The sequence below is a fragment of the Typopeltis vanoorti genome, chromosome 20 (assembly GCF_054136105.1).
Source record: "Typopeltis vanoorti isolate ZY-2024b chromosome 20, IOZ_Tvanoo_1.0, whole genome shotgun sequence".
Lineage (NCBI taxonomy): Eukaryota > Metazoa > Arthropoda > Arachnida > Uropygi > Thelyphonidae > Typopeltis > Typopeltis vanoorti.
In genome coordinates, this window is record NC_143568.1 from 36,658,400 (window position 1) to 36,681,044 (window position 22,645).

At 35.9% G+C, this 22,645-nt stretch overlaps 1 protein-coding gene across 2 annotated transcripts in view; it reads right to left on the reverse strand.

The window, feature by feature from the left end:
* Positions 1–6,356: 6,356 nt before the first annotated feature.
* LOC150095370 (sushi, von Willebrand factor type A, EGF and pentraxin domain-containing protein 1-like) overlaps positions 6,357–22,645 on the reverse strand; it is a 47,726-nt gene continuing 31,437 nt past the window's right edge. Inside the window, exons 11-13 of one of the 2 annotated variants that reach the window (XM_090410115.1) lie at positions 17,750–17,803; positions 15,848–15,926; positions 6,357–10,252 (exon numbers count right to left, since the gene is read on the reverse strand). In XM_090410115.1, coding sequence (XP_090266241.1) covers positions 9,592–10,252; positions 15,848–15,926; positions 17,750–17,803 — 794 coding nt within the window. In that variant the 3' untranslated portion in view covers positions 6,357–9,591. The remainder of the gene's footprint in view (positions 10,253–15,847; positions 15,927–17,749; positions 17,804–22,645) is intronic. The other variant, XM_090410117.1, reaches the window with a different exon arrangement.

Consider the following 22,645-nt stretch of genomic DNA (forward strand, 5'->3'; position numbering starts at 1 on the left):
ATAAGGTTCAAAACTTGAACTGTTTTCAAACATCGCTGTTGTTCATGCTCATTTAAAAAAAAACATTTGACTCTGTGTATAGAGAACATGCAAAGATCCTCAGGTACAGTTTACCAGATAATTTGCTATAATTAATGTCTTTTATTGAAAGTTTATTTTTCACTTGGTTAGAATATAATAAGTTTAGTTTAATCCTTTATCCAAGTGTGAACAAACAAAGTTTGCACCTGAAAGAATCTTTAGGACTGGGGTAAGGTGGTGCAACACGAGGGCGACTCCTTGCAAAGGTGGGGCAAGCTACTGTCACTCCTATCTCAGTATCTCCCATAATGCAAAACACATCTCCTTGCCGATATATCTAATGTTATGCATTAAGGGAAGGGCCACTACCCCAACTAGTTTAGATCTTTATTGAGGTCTCTTCAGTGGGAGCCAGGCCCAAGTGGAGATACCCACCAGACACATTAGCAAGGTCATCTCTACCTATAGGAGTTGCCAAATGGTGTGCCACCTTTTTAATAAATTACTTTGGATTAAGAGAAAGATGTTGAAAGTTTATTTTTCACTTGGTTAGAATATAATAAATTTAGTTTAATCCTTTATCCAAGTGTGAGCAAACAAAGTTTGCGCATGAAAGTATCTTCAGGACTGGGGTAAGGTGGTGCAACATTAGACATCTCCACAAGGAGATGTTTTGCATTATGGGAGATACTGAGATAGGAGTGATAGTAGCTTGCTCCACCTTTGCATGGAGTTGCCCTGGTGTTGCACCACCTTACCCCAGTCCTGAAGATACTTTCAGGCGCAAACTTTGTTTGCTCACACTTGGATAAAGGATTAAACTAAATTTATTATATTCTAACCAAGTGAAAAATAAACTTTCAACATCTTTCTCTAAATCCAGAGTAATTTATTAAAAAGGTGGCATGCCATTTGGCAACTCCTATAGGTAGAGATGACCTTGCTAATGCTTCTGGTGGGTATCTCCACTTGGGCCTGGCTCCCACTGAAGAGACTTCAATAAAGGTCGAAACTAGTCTGGGTAATGGCCCTTCCCTTAATGCATTACATTAGACATATCTGCAAGGAGATGTGTTCTGCATTATGGGAGATACTGAGGTAGGAGTGATGTTAGCTTGCACTACCTTACCCCAGTCCTGAAGATACTTTCAGGTGCAAACTTTGTTTGCTCACACTTGGATAAAGGATTAAACTAAATTTCTTATGTTTTTTTATCATGGTGCCTATGGAATTTCATTCCAAACTTCAGAGTAGTTTGTTATGATGAGAGTTGATTGTACGTAGCTAGGATTGTTTCATGAGGATTATGCCTCCTGATCAGATTGTTGGAATTCAGTTTGCTTAGTTATTAGTATTATATGAAGGACATCAGAAATTATCCAAAATGTTTTTTCAGTTAGGGTACTTTTTGGTGTCCTTCATATAATACTAATAACCTACTAACATATTCAGTCTACATTTTTGTGAGTTAAAGGTATAGTAAGTACCAGCAATAGTTTTTTTTTTTCCCTCATGAATTAAATTCATGCTCAGAAACAGCTGAAAAGAATGACCAGCAGTCATCATCAGTGCCTGCTTGGCTCAAATTAATAGCAACACTCTTACATGCTTTTTTTTTTTTTTTGTTTGAAACTCATGGAAATAAAGATTTTCCTCCTGCAAACTGGAAGCATGCACCAGACACAATATACTTTGCTTCTTCAGCCAAAATCAATGCCTGTGTAATTATTAAGGATGACTACTGATGAAGAGGTTAACCATGATTCTACCTATGAAATCTTCCACAACTGACTTCCTATTAAGTTTATGTAAGATGGTTTCTTAAACAACTAAGATGAATGTTGTTGTTATTATTATTATTCCTGACACCTCCAAGGAGTCCAAAGGCTCATCGCAGGAGGACAACTCCACCACAACTGGTATTCTATGTCTGTAAATTGTTCTGAATATATGCATAATTATTTAGCATCTATGGCTGCATTTTCCTGAAGTTCATTGTCACTAGTGATGTGACAATGTGGATCAAAAATACAAAAAAGCATGATATTAGCATAGTCATGGGTGATTTCAATGCTAAAGTTGGGAAAGATAGAAGTGGAGATGGAGAACATGGACTGGGCACAAGAAATGAGAGAGGTGACTGTCTTTTTCAATTCTGCCAGGAAAAGGATCTAATAATCACAAACACATGGTTTAAGCTACCACCTCGAAGATTGTATACTTGGCAATCACCACAGGATAATAATGGGAATATAGTCAGAAACCAAATTGATTACTTACTAATTAATCAACGATTTCGAAGTTCTATAAAGAGTACAAAAACCTATCCTAGTGCAGATATTGCTTCTGATCATAACCTACTGGTGGCAGAGTTACAACTTAGACTGAAAGCTATGCTTAAGAAACATCAACAAAAAAGGTTTGATTTGGGAAAATTAAAAAACACAGAGATAAGAAGCAAATTGAGTCAAGATCTGAATCAAGAGCTAGCACTTATCAAGAATGATGAATCGTGGGACAAATTGAAATCTGTCTTCATTGAGAAATGTACCAATACCTTATGTCCTAATAGAGCAGTAAAAAAAGAAAGATTGGATGACTGATGAAATTCTCTCTCGTGGATCAACGCAGATCATATAAAAATCATAATCCAACAAAATATACAAAGGTTCAGAAAATTATTAAACACAAGATCAAAAAAGCAAAATAAATCTGGATGAATGAAAAATGTAAAGAAATAGAAATTCTACAGGAAAAACATGACAATTTTAATCTACACAAAAAGATGAAAGAGACCTCAGATATATATAAGAAAAAACAATTCTGTATCCTTCGAAACAAAAAGGGAGAAATTATATCCAAAAAGGATGACAAAATACAAGAATGGGTGAAATACATAGAACTGATGACAGACAGAACCCAGAAAATACTTATGAACATATGGAAGGTCCATGCATTCTAAAATCAGAGGTAGAATGTGCATTGAACTCAGCTAAAAATGGTAAAGCCCTAGGACCAGATAGAATACTGGCAGAAATAGTAAAGTTATTAGAAGGTGACAATATTAACATATTAGTAAAGCTATTTAATAAGATCTATGATACAGGCATAATCCCTCAAGACTGGTTACAGTCGACCTTCATCATGCTACCTAAAAAAGTAAATGCGAAAGCTTGTAATGACTATAGAATGATCAGCCTAATGAGTCACGTTCTCAAAATAATTCAAAAAAGAATATACAGAAAATGTGAAGACACCATCAGTGATACCCAATTCGGCTTTAGAAACGGCTTGGGAACAAAAGAGGCCCTTTTCTGTTCTCAGATCTTATTTCAAAAATGTATTGACCAAAACAAGGTAATATTCATTTGCTTCATCGACTTCGAGAAAGCATTTGACAAAGTCCAACATGCTAAAATGATTGTACTATTAAAAAGAATTGGATTAGATGGTAAAGACATCAGGATCATTGAAAACTTATATTGGAACCCAAAAGGCATCTGTTCAAGTTGATGACATTATTACAGACTCCATTAACATCAAACGAGGAGTAAGGCAAGGATGTGTGTGCTGTCACCTCTTCTTTTTAAGATCTACTCAGAAGCCATATTTCAAAAAGTCTTGGAAGGAAGAAAGGAAGGGATTAGTGTAAATGGTGAAATCATCAGTACCATCCGATATGCCGATGATACAGCTCTTCTGGCTGACAATATTCAGGATCTTCAAAATCTTTTGGAGCTAATAAATGCAGAGAGTGAAAAAATGGGATTAAAAATAAATATCACCAAAACTAAATTCATGGTCATAAGTAAGAAACCAATTCTTAATTTAGCACTTTCTTTAAATAGGAAACAAATAGAAAGAGTGGCAAAGTTTAAATATCTCAGATGCTGGTTAAATGAAGATTGCAATCCAGAAATGGAAATAAAAGTTAGAATTGAAATGACAAGAAAAAATTTTCTCTTGATGAAATCAACACTGTGTAACCGCAGTTTAAACTTAGAGCACGCATGGTTAAATGCTATGTATGGTCTGTACTGCTGTACGGTGCAGAAACTTGGACCTTGAAGACAACATCAATAAAAAGACTTGAAGCCTTTGAGATGTGGTTATACAGACGAATGTTAAAAATCCCATGGACAGCAAAAACGTCCAATCAGGAAGTACTGAAACAAATGGGGAAATCACATGAACTTTTAGATACCATAAAAAGAAGGAAAACTGCATATCTTGGTCACCTACTTCGTAATGAAAAAGGGAAGATAAATGGAAGAAGAGGACAAGGAAGACTAAGAAAATCTTGGCTGGCAGATATCAGACAGTGGACTGGTATGAACTCTGAGAGACTGCTCAGAATAGCTGAGAATCGCTCAAAATTTGCCAAGGTGGTCGCCGACCTCCGATAGGAGATGGCACTCAAAGAAGAAGAACTGTCTGACCCTCTGGTACCCATTCAACCATTACCACAGTATTGATATAAAAAAAATGATCAGCATTGCCTCAATTTTAACTTGCTTATTCTTGCTTTTTTTCATTCTCTGGACCATCCACCTTACTCGGACTTAGCTCCATGTGACTTTTACCTTTTTCCAAAGTTGAAATCTACATTGAAGGGTAGTGGGTGCCCTTTAATGTGAATTCAGTCCGTGGATCCTCATCCACTGACTGAATCTGCAGCACTGCTTGCAACAATGGAAAATTTGTATGTAGCAATGTATAGATAGAGGAGAACAGGGGATAACAATTAAGTTGTACAATTGTAATAATAAGCCACATTTTTGCAACCAGTCTTGTTATTTAATAGCCACACATCATATAGGTAGATTGATACAGTAAAAAGTGCCTTAGAAGATAGAAATATAAGATATGATAATGTTGGAGTCTTGACAGGTAACAGATTGATTTGGAGGAAAATTGTACAATTATGTATGCTTTTCATGTTGTACTATCATATCCTGCATACCCCTTGAGGACATATATCAGGAATTTGAACTGTTGTAATATACAGTTGAAAGAAATCACATAAAATGCTACATTTATTATTCATTACACCTTTTGTAATTGCAAATTTTGATGTTGAGAATTATAACACTGTACTACAAAGTTTTAATATAGTGAAGGAATCAAAGAGAATTTTTTCCTCCAAAATCCACAGCATAATTTCACCATTAAGATGAGATTATCCTGTTCACATTTTTAAAATTTCCCATGTGTGAGGCTAAAAATTTTTCAAGTAGCAATTCCTTTTCAAAAACATGCACATTCTCTTTGGCAGTGGACTACAGTTTTTTTAGAGTGTGTTTCATTTCATTTCTTGAAGTATTCAAGCAAGCAAATATCTTTTAGAGAATTCACTGGTTTCCAATTATAGAAATTGAATGCATTGAAGATTATTTCATAACAAAGTAGTCTGACTTGCCAAAAAAATCTTTTCCATACTGAACAGAAAAGTTCTGATTGTGCTATATCTGTTTATCTGACACTTCGGCTATCCAAATGACAAGTTCAGATAATTGAAGTACTATAATATGGTACTCAACAGAAAAGTCGATTGGCATGCAAGGATCAATTGAAGGTTATTATTTTGAAGGTAGGGATGAAAATGACAATTTCACCCACAACCTTGACTTGGAGCTCTAATAAGTACCCAAAGTAGATGCCAACCAGAAATTAAAAGAAGAATTACCTTGGCAAGGTCAGCAATAGTCCAGTTACAGAAAATATAGAAAGACAAACATTTTTATCGCCACTAAATCAAGACTTTTAATAACTTGGTGTTTTTTGATTTTCATTTATGGTGCTGAATCTTGGATGCTCAGCAAGAAAGATATGAACAAGATAAACAGCTTCGAGATGTGGTGCTGAAGAAGAATATCGAGTCTCCAAAATGTCTAATAAAAGTTCAACTAAAAATCAAGATGCAGCTATGTGACATTGTAAATGAAAGAATTCTCGGATATTTCGGTCACGTTTCAAGATGTGAAAATGACAACATGGCAGGACAAAGAAAACGAGGACACCCAAGACCAAGATGGTTGGGCCAGATTAAAAAGATCACTGGAGTTGTCCACCCTGCAAGAAGACAAAGAAATGGAGAGATATTGGGGCTAGGGGCACAAGTCCTTAGACATGAGGAAATCAAGTAATTAGAAGAATTTTGGATGTCAGACAAACAGATTACTGTAGCACTCAATTCTATGAAAGTTTTTTTTTTTCATAGCACAGTATAACAGAGAATATTTCATAACACAAGTTTTAGTGCTGAGTTAAAGTATATTATGCTTGTAGTATAATACACCTTGTAACCCAGTAGTAAACTTTCTACAGCTGTCTGGAGTAGTTAATATGGTGATATACCATTTTACTACCTATATATAAAAACGATTTCTACATTGATTTCTTGATAGTTACTAATTATCAAAAGTTATCACACTAAAAACAGAGGTGTAGCTAAGAATTTGCCAAACGTACAAAAAAACCTTAGTATGTTTCTGGTTTGAGCAAACAGAATTGAGGCTAACACCTTGGTAAATACCACACTCTGCCATTGGTTAGGGAGAGGATGACCATGTGGTCTTGACTTGGATGTAGAGACAGAGGCATCAAGAAAGGCATTTAAGTGGAATTATAAGACAAGTGTTATAATATTAGAAATCAGCTTGAGACAGTTCCGTGGATGGAAGAATTGAAAGGGGAGAGAGAGATCACCAGTGCATAGGAACTAGAGAAGCAGCAATAGCAAATTGTATACTGCAGATGAAAGATAATTTTTGGTGTAAAGTAGTCGATGACTAATGAAAATAAACAGGAACTGCAGATGTAAAAGTGATTATGGAAGACTTACACATATGGATTGGAGAGCAGCTGCATCATGAATATGAGACCCAGCCCAGGAAAGTGATCAGCATAGTAAGGAAAGCAACACTAGAATACAAGAAAGTAATCCTACAAGCCAAGGAACATAATAAAAACTTCTTTCATTATGTGGCTAATAGGAAGAATAGTGATAGCAGATGAAAATTGGGGTTAAGTGACCAATGACATAGTGGAGTTGCTTATTAGGATATTTCATTCCAGAAAAATGGATCTTATTACTAGAAGGATAGGGAAGGGGATTCAAGGCTGAAAATATGTATTGAATACCGAGTATGCTGAATGTCAGTAAAGCAGTGAGGTATTATATTATCCTCTTCCTAAGGTATGGAAGAGGATAATATAGCATCATTACATAATAGTTGCAGAAAGGAGATGTCCAACTATAGACCAACCAGTCGGCATTTCTTCTGTAAAGATTTTGTGCAGTATTGAACAGATGAGGTCCGAGTGGTTACGCACTTCGCAACCATATGCCTGGGAAAGGAGTGTCTTGCGTTCGATTCCCGTCGCCGATGAGAAGAGCTTAACGATCTTTCTCAGACATAGCCAAGTTAGCCGTCTTGGGCATGGACTGCAGGGTTTTTCTCCTCCTGCAAAGCAGATAAACCGGTCTTAAGAACACAACACTTCACAATTACACGTGGAGATACATTTTATTACATGGATGTTTAATATTTTATCTTTAGCCATTTACACCGCAGATATTGTCTGCTTCTCCCATGATCTTCATATTAATCCTCTGGTTTGGGAATCAATTTTTGGCTTCTTAACAACTTTAATAAAGTGATTTCAGATTTGTAAATGATCAAAAATTAACAAGTAAATAACTTACTTTATATAACACTTTCACAATGCCATTTTCTGTTTTGTGCAAATTAATTCCCGACTAACATTAATAGCTTGTTATATTCTATATCAGGATAAAAATGCATTGGATTTGCATAAATGACTGATCTCTTGATATGCTTAAGTAATTTTTAAATTAAAAGTAAAAAATTTAATAAATTAATGACTAGTTTTGTGCATAACTACTACATACTTCATCACCTTGATACAATAAATGCAAATATAAAGAGGTATTAACATGGAGATTCCTAAATAGTGAAGTGTTTTTTTATTCAACACGTGAGAGATATTGAATGTAGGAATGAGATATCACTATAGTGAGGATCACTGTTAGAGGATACAGCCTAATTCATCAATAGATCTCTTATGGCACCTAGAGTTGATTTAATATCAGACCTTGGTTTTTATTACTCTGGGTTGGACATCATATCTGCTATCCTATTTAAATTTGTATACATAAGTATTAAATTCTGTGTATTGTATTTTTGGGAGTTGCCAGTTAACTTGATGGTTTTTGTTGGTGGTGTGAAAGTCCAATTCAGATTTATATGCCCATTTTTTCTCCACATCTGACATGCTTTAAGATGGATTTGTCCAGCATGACACTGCACTTACAATAGATTTTTATAAACCACCTAGTCCCTTCATAAGGTTGATGTGGTTGTTTAAAAGATCTTAATATAGTTGAGACTTTTTGTAGAGGTCTCAAGGCAACTTTACACCTCTACAAAAATCTCCATATTAATATTTCTTTATGTGTATTTATGGTATTAATCTAAGTACACTATAGTTATGTACAAAAATGGTCATTAATTTTTTTTTTTAGTTTTTCACCAGCATTAATATAAAAATAGCATAGGAATATAATCTCCATAACTTTACTCTTACTTGGGGCAAAATTAATGCCTTTCTTTAATAGATGGACCCAATTTTTTGTTGGTCCATGGTGTTTTTTTGAAATGCTGCATCACATCATTTTATTATCAGAATCCAATAAACTAATTTTGTAGTTGACATTAATTTATTTATTGTATTTTGTTTATTCACTTCTCTCATATTACAATGAAATTTTAAACTTTTTTCTGATTCAATTATATTGAGAAGCTTTTTCATGTTGATTTTCTTTAAGGTCACCCAGAGGTTTTGTTTTGAAAGTTCCCATTATCCCTACATAAAACCAGCTTTTATGCAGATTTTTGTTGATATAACTCAGATGGAATGTTTTTCTTTCTAAAGATTCTGTGAATATGATCTAGTTCAAAATAATTCATGCTGATATTCTGTATGATATACAGCCATGGCTGTTTGAGTATTTTGCATATTCTTTCAACATATGATGGTTCAAGATGGCTGATTTAAGTCTGCTTTAAAGAGGCTGATTAGCAAAGATATGCATATAAGGTCTTATCAATTATGTAATTCTATTGAAATCAGTCAAAAAAATACATAATTCAAAATATTATTTTTAAGTGAACTTTCTAATAGCTATTTTTCATTGTAATTCATGTTAATCAGCCAGAGTGCACAATTAAATGTGCTTAATGCAATTTAAGCACTAATGGAAATTTTTTTGAGTTACTTTCATCAAAAACTACTCTACATATTTTCACTAAATTGTATTCTTTGAAATTATGTACATAGTCTTGTTGAGCATAACTGAAGAACAGATCAGCATATTTATTAGATTATAGCACATATTTGGAGGAAGAAGTTGTGATCCTACATTCTTCTTTAAAATATCTATTACTTTCACTGAAAAAAAAATTCTACAATACATTTCTAGATTCACTTTTGTTCTCTCTTACAAAATATTTTGTTCATATCCTGATGGCATGCATATTCAAATGATTAATGTGTGTCATATACACAACATGTAGTTTCTAGATGTTGTGTATAGATATCATTGTCAACCATTTCGTGATGTAAAGAGGACTTCATTGTGATATTACTAACTGATGAGGAATATACACTGTTAGATTGTAATTTGACATCCAGATGTGTGCTATCAGTTGAAATAAGTTCTACTGAAAACATTTCATTAGAGTTTATGCTTAAGGAATCATCAGATGAAAGGTTTTCATCTATTTTTTCATATATTTCACCAGTCACTTCTGTTATTTTGTTTGATATAGGGACTGGGCTTTGAATATGTCTTAACTTTTCATGATTGCTTTCTCTTGTGTGAGGTAGAAAGCATTCTTCTGTAGGTTCGGCATAAATGTGCATATTATCATTATCACTTTTGTGCTGTGTTTGAATACTTGCAGGTTTTTCAAAAGAGGAAAAATACACAGAATCAGGTGGTGGTGGTGGTAATGGCAGTGCAATACTGGGCCGGGGAATTTTTGGTTTTAATGGTGGTGGGTCAGGAAGCTCTTCATATAAAGCAGAAGTGTAATATGGTTCCTCATTGGGCAGCACTTGAGGAATTAATATTCCTTTATAATTATTTCCCATTGCCTGTGGAATTTCCATATGGAACACATTGCTAGAAGTGGTTGATCTATGGCTAAAAAAAAAAAAAAAAACAACAAAAAACTATAATTCTCATATCCATCTAAAATTTTTAAACTAATCTATAATTCTTTATATGAGGAAATTTTACTTTACTTCTACTATGAAGAATTGTAACATAGCGGAACTAACATTTATTAATTACTTAAAAACTTTGTATATTTTTTTATAATTTTGCCCCTTCCAGTATAATGAAAAAATAAAACAGATTTAATATGAAACTAAATAGTATTGCTTAAACTCATTTGCTAATCATGTTCTCACCTTCATGAAAAAAAAAAACTAATGCTGAAATGAGCATTTACATGTAAAGATAAGGATGTTATTTTGCCTCTTTACAAGGCCTTGATAAGATCTCACTTAGAATATTGTGCACAGGTCTGGTCTCCAATGTGATTCTTATATATATTGGAGTGTTAAAAATGATATCAGGTTTGTGGAATCTAAGCCTGTGTTTTAGTGAATAGTTGAAATATTTTACTTGTTCTATAGCTTCTCCAGTGAGAATGCAGATGAAATTTTCAATGTTATTGTCTTTTTATTGCTGATTTTCATGCCAAATTGGTTTTAGAATCCTGGAGTCTTGCAGTGGATGTGTTTAGGAGTACATGATCTGCATAAAGCAAAGATTGACATCTCCAATTCTAATATCAGACTATGCCACTTTCTTTCATAATGTCATCCATATACGAGGGTGGTCTGAAAAGTTCTCGGCCTAACAATGAAAAATCGAATTTATAATTTCAAAATTATTTTTATTTTATTTTACATAATCTCCCTTAAGTTTTACATTTATTCCACGGCCATTATCCTGTCCTTGTAATGGTTCTCACTAAGAGCTGAAAAATACCCCTCTACAGCTGCAATTACCTCTTGATTCGAAGAAAAATGCTGACCAGCAAGGAAGAGATAGAAGTCAGAGGGAGCCAAATCTGGCGAATAGGGTGGATGTTCCAACAATTCATAGTGCAGATCCCTTAATTTTCCCATTGCCAAAACATCTTTGTGGATAGGCGCATTGCCCTGATGAAAGATTATTTTTTTCTGCTGCAAACTGGGTCTTTTCTCACGAATTTTTTTGTCTAGTCTGGTTTAAATTTTGGAATAATATTCCCCAGTTATTGTTTTACCCTTTTCAAGATAATTAATAAACAAAATGCCTTCAGCATCCCAAAACACTGATGCCATGATCTTTCCTGCTGATGGAGCTGACTGTTTTCTTTGGCACCGAACAACTGGCTTCTGTCCACTGTTTTGACTGCTGTTTGGATTCTGGTGTGTAATGGTGAATCTGAATATGGAAGCAATCTAGTGAACTAGGAATAGTATTACATTGTCCTATGAACTAGTATAGAACTGCTTCCCTGGTTTTTATGGATAAACAGAATCAAGAGAGCAGTGTACCTGCAGCTCAGTTAAACTGATGCCTTTTTGGTTTCAAAAAGACTTAGGTTTGAATTTCATTTAGGATGGAAAAAAAAAACGTTCTTTGCAAACTTATGAGTTAGCTGGTCTCAGAGAGGCATTAGGGTTTTCTCCAGCAGCACAAGCAAACCCAGAAGAACATGCAATTAAGACAATAAACTAGCCTTGCATGCCTTAAGTTGGTTCAGGTGCAGTTTCAAACTGCCCTTCCTGGAATTCCCCACTTGTTTTAGGAAAATAATTTCTCTTTTCCTGCATACAGTTCGCATGGTTTTAAAGGAAAGGTGAATCCAGAAACCTGACTGAACAGACATAGGATAAAGTGGAATGATATAAGAAATCATGGTTGGAGGCATCACTTGCAAAACTCATTCTGTGAAGAATGGATGGTAATCTCTAATGAATCTTAAAATTCAAGGGAGGAATGGGAAAAACGTGTGAAAGTTCAGCTATGGTATGCAAGCATGATAAAGATAAGTATGTCTGTGGGAGGGAAAAGAGAAAGTACTACAAGGCCAAATAGATTGCATATCTAATAAGAATAGACTAGGCGGCCATTTGTTATGTCTAGACACAAATGCCAGGAACATAAACAAAGGGGTTGAGTTCGTTGCTTTATTTTATACATGTGGCCTAAGATTGTTGGCATTAGTGAAACCTGGCTATCAGAATCAGACATGACAACTGGGATTGAGTGTAATGGGTATACTACTTTTAGGAATGAAGGGAAAGTACTACTAATGCTATCAGACGACTTAAGTCCTGTTAGGGTAGAAATGCAAGAAAACATAATGTCCCATGTAGTGGTGGGTTTGATGCTATTTGGTGTGAAGTGGAGGCTAGCAAAATGAAATATATGATACGGTGTTTTTACAGACCTGGCAGGAGACAAAAAGGCATTGCCAGTTTAGCCTTATGGATACTAAACGATTGATCATTCTTTTCTCATAAGAATGAAGAGGAATTTATTGAATCATGAGAACTTTTTAAGCAGCAGGTGAAAGAAGGACACGAGGGTCATGCTGTTGGATTTGTTCATAATGTCAGAAGGGATCTTTGTTAAGAATATGATATTTACCATCAGTTCGTGACTGATCATGCTATCAGTTACTGAATGGCAAAAATGTCAGCAGTGCATGGGAATCTTGGAAAAAGTGCTTAAATGAGGCAGTATAAGAATGTATCTCTAGTGTTCGAAGAATAAATAGGTTGGGAGTGAAATGGATATGCAACCTTGTTAAGCAAGAGTTCTACAAGAAGATGTGGAGAGAATAACTGAGGAATTATAAAATATATAAAACTCAGGCCAGAAAAGTAACGAGTATTGTGCAGAAAAAATAATATCGAAGAGTAAAAAGAAATTGACCATGCAAGCTAAAGGCAATCCAAAAAAATTTCATCGTTATGCTGCAAGCAAAAGAAACTATTGAATGCAGATGGTACTCTAGTATTGGAAGCTAATGAGATTGTTCAATTAAAGGGTGCTCGCTTTACTAAGACATATCAACCAGGCGTATGTAGCATGGTGCACAGTGCTACTTCTACATTGTATGAAGAGCTAGAAGTGCATGAAAATGAGGTTGAAGAGCTGTTGTATAACCTGGATAAGAATTTGTGTTTAGGGGGACAGATGGAATATCAACCCGTTTGCTGAAGCGGTGTTCAGCTGAATTGGCTAGGTCTTTCACATGTTTGTATAACTAGAGTCAGCTCAAGAATGCATGATAGTTCCATTGTACAAGGGTGGTGCAAAAAGTGTAACTACTGACCTATCAGTCTCTGGTGTGGTGGTGAAGTTTTTAGAGAAGTTGGTAAGAATTCGCATACATACAGAAATGGGTAGGCAAGCTATACTCTGCAAGGAGCAGCATGGATTTACTGAAGGAAGGTCATGTTTTAGCCGAGTTGGATAAAGGGAATGGATACACTATTTGATTGTTGAATTTTTCTAAATGCATTTAGGATATCACACGAAAGACTGTTGTATAAACTGGAGAATATGGAATTGGAATAAAACTCGACTTGAATCAGGAAATGGTTGACAGACATCAAGAAGTGGTATGAATTGGGTGTGAATTGCCAGATTTAAGGTGACTAGCGGTGTACCTCAGGGTTTGGGCCTTGGGCCATTGTTCAATATATACATTAATGGCATTAGGGAGGATCTAACAGGAGATGTGCAATTGTTTGCCAATGATGTAAAGATAGGCTGGGCAATCAGGGATGCTACTGATAATCAGCACTTACAAAATTATTTGAATAGGCTTGAAATTTGGGCCAACGAAAATGGATCTCAGTTTAATGTTATCGCGCTAAAGTCATGCTATATTAATGTTTAAAGTCATCGCGCTAAAGTTATGCACTTTGGCGCGATGAAATTTGCAGCATTATTATATTAGGGTTATGAAACAGGAGGCAAGGGATCTTGGCATACTAGTATATAGGAATTTAAAGTTCAAAGGTCACATAGCAAAAGTTGCGAATAGAACTCAGAGAATAATTGTGATGTTGAAGTGAACCTTGACATGTAAGGATAAGGAAATCATTTTGCCTCATTATAAGGGCTTTGATAAGACCACACCTGGATTATTGTGCACAGATTTGGGTCTCCCAGATTCCAAGGGTGCAAAGAAAGTTACAAAGATTATATCCGTATTGTGGGATTTAGATTGATGACAGACTGGTTAACAGAAAGAGGGCGATATGATAGCGTGTATAAACTTTTCAGCAGGTTTTATAGGATATTGTCTGATGAAATTTTTTGTTATATAAAAAGTGGGGAGAGAACATGAAGGCATCCATGGAAATTAAGTTTGTTCAGTCAAGAAAGGGGCAAGAGCTAGGTTTTTCTCTCAGCAGTGAGTGAGTGGAATAGTTTGATTTTAGTGGTAGTGAGTGTATCCAGTGCGAATGAATTTAAGGGACCTTATGACAGCTGGTTTAGGTGATTTATAGGCTTTGATGAGTCCTTGACTCCCTGGAAGTCTCCGATAATAATAATTGACCATATCAGATCTAATATTTCTGTGTGCAAAGACTGAACAGATGCCTTATCATAAGCAAAACTAGGCTTTCTGTTATATGAAAGTATGCTTTTTATGTTAATTTATATTGTATTGCAGCTTAATGTTTTTCGAGGCTATCATGTATTATATGATACTTTGTAGTGAAATTCATGAATTCCATAGGAGAATGCCGCAAGCAGCTGACGTAGGAAAACACTATTCTGTTCAGTTGTAAAATGTAGAAAACGCTACGCCTGCTAACGTACTATTGCCCTTTGTATCATCTGACCATACGTTTGTGAGAGGCTTTAATACTGGAAGTGGTAGTATAATAACTAAAGACTAATTTGCATTTTAATGCTATTAGAGCATATAAGTTAAACTTATTTTATATTGTGGAGTAGAATCTAGGAGAATGACAGTGACCCATGGAGTACTTCAGGGCCACTACTCTAATTTGTATATCAGCAATTTAAGCGGGAGAATATTCAGCTTGATGATGATGCAAAACTGGGGAAGGCGATTGTCAATTTGATGTTGACAAATAGAGAGATGGATTGAAAAGATTACATACCATGTATCACATTGATGAGGCTAGGCTTGGCACTAATGGTAGCAGAGTTGAAGTTCAGAGGGCATATTGCAAAAGTTGGTAAACTAGCTCAAAGGATAACTTGGATGTTGAAAAACATGCTAACTAACAAATGAAGATGGGAGTTCGTTATCCTTAATAAGGCTATAATTTGGCTACTTGATCAGGAGGTGGTAGAGAGGATTCGGAGACACTTGACCAAGCCATCTGCAGACTGGTTATGACAATAGGTTGAATGTGGGTTGCAAAGTTTAACTGATAGGTGGAAAAGAGGGGATATGATAGAAACATTAAAATGGTTTTGTAAGATTTGGCACAAAGGAAGTTTTTAAATACGTGATACAGATAACTAGGAGTCATTCGTGGAAGTTAGTGAAAAGTGGTAAATGAGTGGAATGAATTACCAGAATTAGTTGTGTGTCCTGACAATGAATAAGTTTAAGAGGTATGATATCTAGTGTCAATGAGTCAGATTCCATGACAATACCTGTATAGTAATAAACAAACGTCCTATTAAGAGAATTTTTTTAATGAAAAATTCTATTCATCATAGATTTGCTTGTCTTACCATTTTTTGGATACAAGGAGACCCGCTGTAATACATATGATGCATGCTGCAATTCCCACACTCACAGATACTGCAGCCACTAAAAAAATAAGTGGATCTATATTAATGTAGCTGTAATAAATTTCATGTTTTATAAATTAACTGGTGTTTCAATTGTAATTTTTAGAGAAATCAATGAGTTTAAGTTGTTAATTCTCCCTTACTAACAGATAACTGAAATACGAGAATATCACTACTTGGAATAGAAATGCCAGAAGAGAAATGCATTGCATTGAATACTTGACATTAAGATTTAGCAGTGCATTCAATTAATTCAAACTGAATATTTTAAAGCAGAGTTAGACAAACATCTACTTTTATTCATTTCCATACTCGTCCCTCTTGCGCAGTGGTATCCCATGTTGATAACCCTGCTGCAAGTTATTGCATTAAATAACTTGTTAGTTTCAGTCTTTGCACTGAGATTCTCTTAAATTTGAGTACTATATAAAATTCTGCCTTTTCACTCATCATCCATGCAAAGTCCAATTTCAAGCTTCATTAGCACAGGGCCGTCCCTAGGAATTTTGCCACTCCTCCCTTATTTTTTGTATAGTCGCCCCCATAGCATATTTTTCCACCCCGTCTCCAATATTTTTCGTATAGTTTATGCCAAACTTTTCCGCAAATGCACGTCTTGCACTGTCGGTAGAGCCGGCCCTGCATTAGCATTTCTCCGGAGCTATTTTACGAATACTGCCAATATTTTCAGTTCGTCTAACCCTTAAAACAAGCAGTAATTCTATAGTGCAAATTTTGCATCATCTTTCGTGGTGTGATCACTATTTTTTTTAAGGTCGCATATTGAAGCCGAAAATACGTGTAACATATACTGTATAGGCGTTATTCGTTAGCAAAGTACAAAATCCAGTATTTTGACGCGATGTGTGCGATTTCCGTTTTTTTTCTTCTGTGAACTCGACAATTTCATAGCGCACGATTTTAGCTAAATAACTGGTGTGCAGCAAAGTCCGTCGTATTCGCAATGTATTGCTACTGTGCAGATGACTACGTGATATAAACAGTAACAAAAAAAAATCATATCTACAATTAAGTAGAACACAGCGCCATTTACAGGTACAATGTGTTAATGTACGTTATTAATGTACTAACGTACATTAACACATTGTGTTAATGTCTCAATCGCTTCATGAAAAGATTAACCAAAAATGCTGGAATATGCTCAACTTGCTCCGATTCGCAGCATTTTTGTGTGCATAAAAATATGCACACAATTGTCCATTATGGAAGGTTAGATGAAGACCTGGGGAGAGGAATCTCCCTGATCACATGGTCCAGCAACGTTCAAGTATGGGAAATGTTTTACCAGGAAAACATTTCCCATACTCTAACGAAGTACTTGTGTCTGGTCAGGTATGCGCCTTCATGCTAGTACAGATGTGTTTCAGCAGAATTGTGCTGCATTCCACGTTATCGAGAATGGTTCGCTCACAATGACTTCATGTGTTAGAATGGCAGCCAGATTTGAATCCGACTGAACATCTCGGGGATTATGTAGATCGAGAGAGATCCAACGTTTTAAATCTTCTGCCCCAACACTCAAAAATCTACACGAAACAGTATCCTCTTACTCCGCAAAGTTCACAGGTTTTACAGAATCCACTTCACGTGGCAATTCACGACAGCAAGAGGGAGGAACCTACAAAATATGAGGATGGTAGTCATTTTGACACGCCTGTTTAGTCTACCGATGTAGAGCTGAAGCATTGTGTGTATGTACAGGAGGCAATGGGGATATATACCCATTATGTGACCAAATTAACCCATTGGTCACTTGATCAAATGGGTTTTACAATATAGAGTTTGGTAATAAAATTTAAGCACATTAAAAATCTTACTTACCCATCAAAATATTAGAAGACCAATTTATTGCCAAAGCAGCACTCTCTGGAATCTCTATATTTAACATAGAATTTTTTATCAGTAATTAGTTAATATACAAATTAATGAAAATAAAGTATTAAACTTTACATGATGATCAGATACATAGCTACCTAGAGTGTAGTAGTAATGTATGGAAAATCGATTGAAAAGGTGGTCATTTACTATCCTGAAGAGGAGAAAAATTTAATAAATCGTTCTATTCGTTTATTTTAACGAATAGGACGATTTATAATTCCCCGATAAAAATTGTCAATCTAATTAATATTTTAATCAGACTGACAATTTTGGAATAAGCTGACCTCAACTTGTGCGCCTCGTTTTTACCCCTTTTAAGCGATTTCTTAAATAAATTTATTTAGTAAAAGCATAGCAGTAATTTTAAAAATGACTTGTACTACTGAGAAACCCATAAGTACCTTTTAAGTGTCGAATAAGTCTTTTTACTCATACAATACCGGTCATGTGCAATCCACCTCCCCCCCCCCCCCACTCTAAAGACTTCCAAAATCCAAAGATTGCGGCAGCAAAGGCCTATGATGACAGTGTTCCGACCAGCACCAATAAACAACGATGCTGTTAAGTGTTGCAACTGTAGACTAATACGAGTCAGCATGAACAAAGCTGTGACAAAACATCAACATCGACTACAAAAGAGGAACCTACTGCGAAAATCGAGTAATATGTATGAACTTCTGGTCAACAATGCACCGAACAACAACTTCACAGATACAAAAAAAAAGCTGCTATGCGATTTTTGTAGCCAATGGTCTCATGCTCACTGCATAAAAATTGAAGAATCGGAATATAAACTTGTTCCGAATTTGAAGCAGTCTTTTTTTCTGCCCACTGGGCCTCCTTTCCTTAAAGTTCCTGAACTTAGAAAAACTTGGAGTAACGCCTCGTTGCTATCGACGAAACTTTCTCCCATAAATGAAATCAATTGAACACAAGCTGGAAAAGATCTACGAGACAGCTTCGACGTCACCACCAATATAGCTAGCTCCGTAACCTCATCTCGTCGACGGTGCACAACTCGATCGAGGCCGGAAAGAGAAACATTATACTCAACCTTCACTGTAATACGCGAAAGCGATGATACGCTAAAAGAAGACACCAAACGATTAGAAAAATCCCGTTTCGACAGCAGAAAATCACCAGATGTCACCATTTTGGACTTGAACAAAAGAAGAGAGGGGACAAACTTCCTGCGACTGGTGAAAGTAACCGCTGACACGCCAGCGAGTGCCTGAGAACTAATGGCGGCTGTGAACAACCTCAGTCAGCTCTCCCTAGTCGCTTATACGAGCCAACGTAAACAAAGCAGCAACAAAACATACAGCATCGACTACAAAAGAGGAACCTAGTGCGAAATTCGAGTAATATGTATGACCTACTTGGTCAAAAACTTCCATATCCACTTTAGAAAAATATACTGTACATATGCTCAGGTTTAACCTCAACGGTGTCTATTTCTCTTCAAATCCCAACTTGCTTTTCCTAAGAAACCCAAATTTCAGCCTCTCCAAGCACTACCCATTTTAAATTTCTCAAATACACACTCTGCTTTCTGCTCAAGGATAGAATATGTGCATACTGACATACCATGTCAGAGAGCATTCAACTTAGAAACTCTCGACTATGAATCCTTTGGCTGAAAATCTCTGTGCCCGCTACTATATTTACATACTGTGAGGCAGAAATACGCCATCAATATTGCTCTCCCAATATCGCCAACCATCCTGAACCCTTTGGCTTCCTCTCCTTGAAAGTCGTTTTCCTTTATGAATCAAACTTTTCCAGCAGTTATTTTCCTTGGCGATTATAATATAATATCCATAATTCCAAACAGCTTTCCTTCTCACTGCACAGACCAGGCCGGTAGAAATGCTGAAGCATTGGCCATCACATTACAAACGACTTTACGCAAATTGTTCAGATAACCCCAGCCACTCTAGACCTCTTATTGACTAGTGCTCACTCCAAATATACTGTGGTTTTATCTCTGTTAGATAATTCTGATTACATGCTCATCTCTTCCCTAACTGAGCAACACACCCATTCCCAACCAAGAGTTGTCTTGCATTATAAGAATGTTAAGTGGAATGACCAAGATTTCTATGCCTCTTCCCCTTGGTCGGATTATTGATTTGGGTCTTCCGATCCAAGCATATGCATTAAAGTAAACCACTAAGTAAGCCAAAAGGTGCACTAAGGCTGTACAAATAAAGATCGCAGCATACCATAACTGGCTATCATCAAGACTCGCTGCCTTCTCACGCTCTTACACCAAAGCCCAAAATAGTTAGAAGCAAATCAATGCATTAAAAATCGATTTCCAAAGAGCCCAAACCAGGAAATTGCATTGTGCCAAAATGGTAGCTGTGCATTTTGGTCTCTTGCCAAAACAGTTGGACAACTTCTTCCCACCATTGCTGCACCCAGATGGATGCATTGCATCATTGCCACACAAAAAAAGCCAATTTTCTGACATATTTTTCCTCAGTATGTTTGCATAGATGATTTTGGTAAATGCCCATCTAACACTCAATAACCTCCACTTGTCTTTCACCAGAAAGTAATCTGAAAAATCATGTCTGAATTAGATACTAAAAATTCCCCTGGCCCTGATGGTGTTCCTCCAGTTAGAGCTGATTCCTATTCTATGTTGCCTCTTGATGCTTTCTTACTCCACTAGTATCTACCCTACTCTGTGGACATTACCCCTCGTACAACCTATTCCCAAAAAGAGTGCCAAATCTTTACCACCAAACTACCATCCAATCTTCCTCACCTGTTCTCTTCAAAGTAATGGGGAGAACCATCAATACCTTACTCCTACGCTACCTTGAAAGTGCCCAACTAATAACTACCGCTAATGCCATTTAACAAGGGATCTGCTCACCTATATTACACATCTCTGGATAAGTAGTATGGAGAGAGTTGGCGAATCTAAAGTGGTTGCACTTGCTATCGCCAAGGTTTTCGGCAGTGTGTGGCACAAGGGCCTGTTAAGTAACCTTCCGTCATTCGGTTTGTCCTGTGACTTTGGCAACTGGGTAGGCAGTTCTCTCACCAGATACAACATTGTGTGCAATGGACTGCACCAAACACTTATTTTGCTAATCTTTCATCTCCCATTCTGTTTGAATCACCATACCACCCTGGATTGGCTCCGCTAATGCATTCTTGAATGCTAATGTCTTCAAGTTTCTTCATGTCTTCGTTTTTCTATGATTCTGCCATCTGTTTGGCCACTAATTTTTCTCATAACTTTCATATCTGTGGTTTCTAATTTTTGATCAATGCCTTTTTTCTAATCCAACACTCAGCTCCATGACAACTGTTTTAAATACAGTCTTATATACAGCTAGTTTATTGTTTTGTCTAATTTCTTAATCCATAAATATATTCAGTTGCCTCCTCACCATGCCACCTTTGCATATTCTGTTATCTAATTTCCATATTTAATTTTCCATCTGCACAAAAAAAAAATCGACTAAATAGCTGAAAATTTTACTTGTTCTATTGGTCTTCCATTGAGAATGTTGCTGAAGTTTTCTAAGTTCCTGCCTATTTTCATAGTTTTGGTCTTTTTATCGCAGATTTTTTTGTCATGTGTTACAGCGTGTACTCAGTTTATTTAATAAATCTTGAAATATTGTATTGCAGTTACTTAGAAGTAAAACATCACCTGCTTAAAAAGGGATGCCATTACAATATCCAATATTGACAGGCTTAATCCTTTCCTTCATAACGCGATTCAAAAAAAATCAGCTAACGCCTATTTGTTCTCGTATAGGGACTTAACAGGATTTTACATCAAACCAACACTGCTGATATTAACTTAAATACAGCCTGTCACACTATGGAGTTCTAATTTTTCAGTCCTTACAGACAACTTCACCATATGACTGGCGGAATGAGCTTTGGTTCCGAGTGTGCCAGTAAGTCTCCAAGGTTTGATTGTTTTGAAACTAATTTTTAGTCCAATAATATTTGTAGATTTGAGTCTACAGTTCACCTCTGAAAAGCTGCTGAACTTTGATTCTCTGCTAGGATACGTAAATATGAACACTTTTCTCTTCAATATGATATTCAATTTTATTGTGCTCAAACTAAATGATCACTTCCCATTTCTAATCCCTTGTATACTCCTGCATCCTGAGCTAGCGTGAAGATATTGATAATCACGATAAGTCAACATAACTTTTCTGATTCCCTGTATCTTCTTACCATGTAAATTTGCGCATATCTTTATATTGGAACATGGTGCTAGTGATGACTAATTCGTGGTTTCGATTGGTAGAGCCTCTTCTACTAAAGGCTCGTAAAAACTTAAGTTTTAGCGCCGTTAGTAGTTGGAAGGGGATCAATCGTTCGATGCTGTTGGGACTCTCTGGAGGTGACACATAATATAATATTTTATAAACCGAAATGACGCTAAGTGGTATTCAGAGTTATTCGCTCCCCTATTTTGTTTGTTGCATCAATGTAAGGGTAATCCAGTACAGGACATCTATTCTTATAAAAGTTTTTGTAATAACCTGATATCTATGTATTAAATAATTTTTATCATCGCTACGGACAATGTACGATTCATTGTAGACCACTTTGTTAACCCCTAGTATAATAAAAAGAAACAAAAATTCAAATGCCACTCAAATATTTTAGATAATCCATAACTGGATGTGCTTCAGATTAAGAAGGTCCACTGCATTATTAAAATCCACTACTGAATGACAAGTATGGACAACAACGAATGGTGACAAGAACATAATTGTAATAGAAATGAATTAATAAAAACAGCAGGGTACACATGGTTTGGCAAGCAAAAGGAAAACAGACAGTGGATCA